At 34.7% G+C, this 6,000-nt stretch overlaps 1 protein-coding gene across 2 annotated transcripts in view; it reads right to left on the bottom strand.

The window, feature by feature from the left end:
- The window catches only part of LOC105171167 (arginase 1, mitochondrial), a 13,004-nt gene extending 7,393 nt beyond the window's left edge, over window positions 1–5,611 (bottom strand). The window contains exons 1-4 of one of the 2 annotated variants that reach the window (XM_020693372.1): window positions 5,422–5,611; window positions 4,953–5,120; window positions 4,512–4,671; window positions 26–159 (exon numbers count right to left, since the gene is read on the bottom strand). In XM_020693372.1, coding sequence (XP_020549031.1) covers window positions 26–159; window positions 4,512–4,671; window positions 4,953–5,093 — 435 coding nt within the window. In that variant the 5' untranslated portion in view covers window positions 5,094–5,120; window positions 5,422–5,611. Of the gene's footprint in view, window positions 1–25; window positions 160–748; window positions 909–1,211; window positions 1,906–2,014; window positions 2,180–4,511; window positions 4,672–4,952; window positions 5,121–5,421 lie in introns of those variants that run through there. The other variant, XM_020693375.1, reaches the window with a different exon arrangement.

Below are 6,000 nucleotides of genomic sequence, written 5' to 3'. Positions count from 1 at the left end.
ATGAGGTATTGAAAATAGAGCTTACTTGTTCCATCACTAGCTTCACAGATTCGCTTATGATACTCATTAATCTGTCATCATCTACTCCACAATCTCGTAACTCCTGAACCGGCAGATCACCAGCATCAGTTAGGACTCGTGGGTCGTCCACCTCTTTACCTGCAAAGTCTCGGGATTGTTATGTTGCTATATAGTTTTCAGCCGAAGAAACCAAAACAAGTAAATGCCACATTTCAAAAAGAATCCAGATACTATAACAGAAGAATCCAGAAATTGGAAGGTGTCAAAGCTTGTGATCAAAATACATAAAAAAGGAGCCAAAGGCTAACTGTAGCATTCTGTACAGGAAGAAACCAAAACAAGTAAATGCCACATTTCAAAAAGAATCCAGATACTATAACAGAAGAATCCAGAAATTGGAAGGTGTCAAAGCTTGTGATCAAAATACATAAAAAAGGAGCCAAAGGCTAACTGTAGCATTCTCTACAGTAAGTTGATTTGTCTGTTTATTAGAGACGCAACCCAAAAAAAAAAAAACAGAACTGTCTATTAGAGTTGAAATCATTTTTCTTACTGTAATTTAGATAATCAATAATTTAAAATATTATACATGTTGTAAATGATAGAGGGCCATAATCAATCAGTTTCCAAGAACAAAAATGTCATCATCAAAAAACAAGTTTCTTACGAGACAGTATCTAGGTCCAACTGAAAAGGCAACAAGGTTGATCGAATGCATGCAGTGTACCTTCTTCAGTGCTGGGATTTGTGCTTCCACACCAGATGGCCTCTCTTATACGGGGAGGTGCAAAAGCAGGCCCCTGGAGAAATGAAGAGTTGTGTCCAATAGGAACTCCAAGAAGAGATGATGATGCCACCACACCTCCCAAAGCTCTCAATAGTTCACCCTGTTATAGAGTAAGCATTTACGAGAGATCAAGATCCAACAGAAACAATTACTTCTGACGTGATTGGAAAGTGGAATCTCTCTGGATATCCAATAGTATTATCTTCCAAGGAGCTATTTTCAGAATTAAGGAAGCAGCTTTACGCCAAAGGAGTTATAGTATAACCCTTTTACAAAATTAACAGCTGCTCAGAGTCTAAACCACTTATGCTCACAAACTTTTTTCCATCTTAATTTGTCTTTGAAAATAAAAGAATGGGCATCTCATGTTAATACACGTAAAGCTCCGCTAAACTCATTATACCTTGAGTTTTGCTCTCTCACGGATAAGTGTCAGGGATGCCTCAATAACACGATTTTGACCTTTCTCTATCAAGTCATTTGGAACATTTGCAGCTTTCAGCCTCTGCAAGTAGTGAATTCCCATCTTTCCAATGTTTTTCATTTTTTCTGATTCTTGAATTCAAAGTCTCTGCCATATCAGAAAATGAAGTTACTTCAATAAATTCAAAGAAATTCCAATTAGAATGTAGCTTGAAATGCTTCGATTCATAGTTTTATCTTGTCCAGCAAAATAATTAATCACAAAGCTTCCAAACCACACATCTAAAGTCTCAAGCCAAAACAACTGAGGTGTCATTGCTAAAACACAGAATCACGCAAACATTGCTCCGCCTTTCTCCATTAACCCCACCAACTAAATTCGTACAAACGGCCTCTTCAATTCTACATAGGGAAAACATGAAACAAAATTCTGAATAATTTCTTTATACCAGGAAGAGAAAGAAAAAGGGCAGCTAAAAGCCTTTCCTCTTAAACTTGAATCCAAATTTCATTTCCTTAGACAGTTTTTCACGCAATTAATCACAAGGGCCAACCCCAACTTCCTCCGCAGATACTCTCTCTCAATGAACACAAGTAAAACTATTCCATGAATTAAACACAGCTACAGGATCCCGGTTTCGACGTCGCAAAGCGATCATCCCAGTACTCCAAAACTGCAAACACACGCACACATACATAACGAGAATAGACAGTAAAGAATCTACACATACAGTGACTGGAAGAAAAGCGATTATTGAAGAAATTCAAGAAACAAAGACTTACCCGAGTGAGAAGAAGCGATGAAGGAGAAGGGAGCCAGACCAGTGCGTGATGTGTGTGTGAGAAGGGAAAAGTTGTAAGGAGTAAAAAGAAGCGCAGCTTTTCTCGTTGCTGTTGTACTGAATATATACGAGACTGCTCAAATTGGAGCATTGCACTGCAGCAATACGATTAGGACATGATTTATTACTTAATATAAGTGCCCGTTTTCGTAAATTATTTGCGGTGACGATGATGATTATCCCCTTCATACCGGTTGGATTTGGACATGCGTTACACGTAATCAAAGCACTCATAAAAGATTTTTGTTTCAATCTTTTTTTGATATTGTATTTATTTTATATTTTACATTTATACAGATTATGTCTGTGAAATATTTTTTTAAATAATCAACATATGATTTTTATTAATATACATGTACTAAATAAAATATATTTCTGAATATAGAGACATTTTCAATATATACGATCATTATATTCAATAACGCATTCATAATATTAAAAAATAAATAAAATCATCATACTTATAATCCTTCCACATTAATATTATTCGGGTGTGGAATATAATAATTAAACAACAAAACTAATTTTGTTCGACATGCGATATCAAAATTAAACCCCTTTTAATTAATATGACATAAGATTTTAAATTATACTTTGATTGCTAAAATTTAGTTGATTTAGCATTACACCTATTATTTGTTAGATTTTTTTTAAATAAAAGTAATAAATTATTATTAATTGAAATAAATTAATTATAATATTTAATAAAAACTATTACAATAATCATATTCTAATTAATAATATCGATACGTAAAATACAATATTCCATAGATAAGATGATGTTTAAACTCATAACTTGTAAAACCATACAGCATCAATTTTATTAATTGGAGTAGGTCTCATTTGTTGGTATGTTTTCTAATTTGGTTTGGGTTTATGCAGAGGGTAGAATTGTTCACTTCCCAAATAGGAAAGTTTTAAGGTGTTGCAGTTGTAAGTGGAGCGTACTTGTTTTTCGTGCCACAACTGCTTCCTCACGCAACTCTATGTACTCCACTCCGTTAGCCGCTTCACAGCGAATCATACTTTTTTAATACTCCTTTAATTCATTACACTTAAAATTTGAATTTAATCCACTTATTTATTACTGAAAGACCTTCACGAAAATTATAAACTATACTAAAAATATATGTTTGGGCTGCTCAATCTTAGATTACGATTTACTGGGCTAACAAGAGATCTTGGCCCAATTACTTGTAGACCAATGGAAATTGGACTCGGCCCATCTAGTACGAACCCAATTGTTACATGAGGGCTTTTCTTTTAAATGGAATCTTAAGTTAGGAGAAGGTGGAATTTTGTATGGGCTACCATACTATTTGATTTTAAAAAATTTTATTTAAATTGAGGATCCTTTTTATAGTTGGCATTGGAAAAAAATAAATTTGCCTAAATAATAAGATTGGAGTTTCTAACTTCTAGAAAACATAAAATATTTTTGTATGTATGAGTTTCAGATATATTTGAATTAATTTACTTTGACACTCCTAAAAATAGCCGAGTGATTGACAAAGAATGGGTCAATAGTAAGCGAATAAAATTATAATTATTGAAAAATAATGGTTGTCATTGTATTTACAATAATAATAATAACTATAGAAGGGCTATATGAAGTTCATGGTAAAGATGAAAAGGAATTCGCTCAAAGAATATCACATACAGATGATTTCAAGTAAGTCTCTGGTAGATTTGAACTCATCTGACTTGAGAAAAACATCATCTTTTATGTTCCATAGTTCTTGTGCGTTACTGCTGTTAGAATATCTGTATTCCCTGCAAGTAAAAATCTGGTATCTTGCAAGTGAGTCTGCAATGTAATGCTCTTCTCATCACATTGAGGTACTCAATGATAGTGTATGGAGCTTGACCAAAACATTATACTCTGTACGAGAATCCTAGGGGCTTTCTCCTAGGCAATATTCCGCAAAAACTCCTAGTCCTGTGTGGTTAATGGGAGCCTGTTTAATATAATTGTACGAGTATTCTTGTTGTCTGTACAGATTTCTATTACATTTTGCAAAAACTCTCTATATATTAATACTTGAAATGGCCATTATCTGTAACGGTTGGCTGTATATGGCAACAGGTGTCTTGACAGGGCACAGTAATGACCCCATCAGACAAGATCTTGTTATCCAGCAAAGGGCAAACTCCAAATCCATGGCATCTTTGTACAGTTACGCAAGTTGAGGAAGTAAAATGTCCCCACCCCAAAAAGAAAAGAAAATAAGAACTGTCTATTAGTGTTGAAATCATTTTTCTTACTGTAATTTAGATAATCAATAATGTAAAATATTATACATGTGGTAAATGATAGAGGGCCATAATCAATCAGTTTCCAAGAACAGAAATGTCATCATTCAAAAAACAAGTTTCTTAGGAAACAGTATCTAGGCGCAACTGAAAAGGCAAGGTTGATTGAATGCATGCAGTGCTACCTTCTTCAGTGCTGGAATTTGTGCTTCCACACCAGATGGCCTCTCTTATAAGAGGAGGTGCAAAAGCAGGCCCCTGGAGAAATGAAGAGTTGTGTCCAATAGGAACTCCAAGAAGACATGATGATGCCACCACACCTCCCAAAGCTCTCAATAGTTCTCCCTGTTATAGAGTAAGCATTTACGAGAGATCAAGATCCAATAGAAACAATTACTTCTGACGTGAACGGAAAGTCGAATCTCTCTGGATATCCAATACAATTATCTTCCAAGGAGCTATTTTCAGAATTAAGGAAGCAGCTTTACGCCAAAGGAATTATAATATAACCATTTTACAAAATTAACAGCTGCTCAGAGTCTAAACCACTTATGCACACGACCTTTATAATAAAAGAATGGGCATCTCATGTCAATACACGTAAAGCTCTGATAAACTCATTATACCTTGAGTTTTGCTTTCTCACGGATAAGTGTCAGGGATGCCTCAATAACACGATTTTGACCTTTCTCTATCAAGTCGTTTGGAACATTTGCAGCTTTCAGCCTCTGCAAGTAGTGAATTCCCCTCTTTCCAATGTTTTTCATTTTTTCTGATTCTTGAATTCAAAGTCTCTGCCATATCAGAAAATGAAGTTACTTCAATAAATTCAAAGAAATTCCAATTAGAATGTAGCTTGAAATGCTTCGATTCATAGTTTTATCTTGTCCAGCAAAATAATTAATCACAAAGCTTCCAAACCACACATCTAAAGTCTCAAGCCAAAACAACTGAGGTGTCATTGCTAAAACACAGAATCACGCAAACATTGCTCCGCCTTTCTCCATTAACCCCACCAACTAAATTCGTACAAACGGCCTCTTAAATTCTACATAGGGAAAACATGAAACAAAAGTTTGAATAATTTCTTTATACCAGGAAGAGAAAAAAAACGCGTGCAGATAGTATAAACCCTTCGCTCTTCAAGGTTAACACAGCTATAACTAGCTTACACACACTCGTAGAAGAAAAGAAACTTTGGAACAACGAAAAAAACAACTATTAAAAGAGAAAGTAGATAAAAGAGAAGAGCTCTTGTATTTTGGTCTGTTTCAAATGCTTAAGGGCGAGGCTATTTATAGACAAGCAGCTCGGCTGCTTGAGGACACTTTGGACTCTACACTAGTCACAAAAATCCGACCCCTAATTTAGACACGTGTAATAATTATTCCAAAATCTATCTACCCACACTTCTAATTCCAAAGTAACAAAATGATTTAATATATATATATAAGAAAAGTTGTTTATATTTTCCATATGAAACAAACAAAGGTGCATTAGTCATTCCCAATATTGTAAGGAGTGAAAGAGACGCAGCTTATCCTGTAGCTGTTTGTATTGAACATATGCGAGATTGAAATTGGAGCACTGCATTGCAGCAGTAAGATTAGGATAAAATTTTTGTGGTGACGATGATGATTATCCCCTTCATATCAGTTGTATTAGGACATGCGT

Source organism: Sesamum indicum, linkage group LG1 (assembly GCF_000512975.1).
Source record: "Sesamum indicum cultivar Zhongzhi No. 13 linkage group LG1, S_indicum_v1.0, whole genome shotgun sequence".
NCBI lineage: Eukaryota > Viridiplantae > Streptophyta > Magnoliopsida > Lamiales > Pedaliaceae > Sesamum > Sesamum indicum.
The sequence above is the reverse complement of the archived record's forward strand: the minus strand, read 5'-3'. Positions and strand labels throughout refer to the sequence as shown.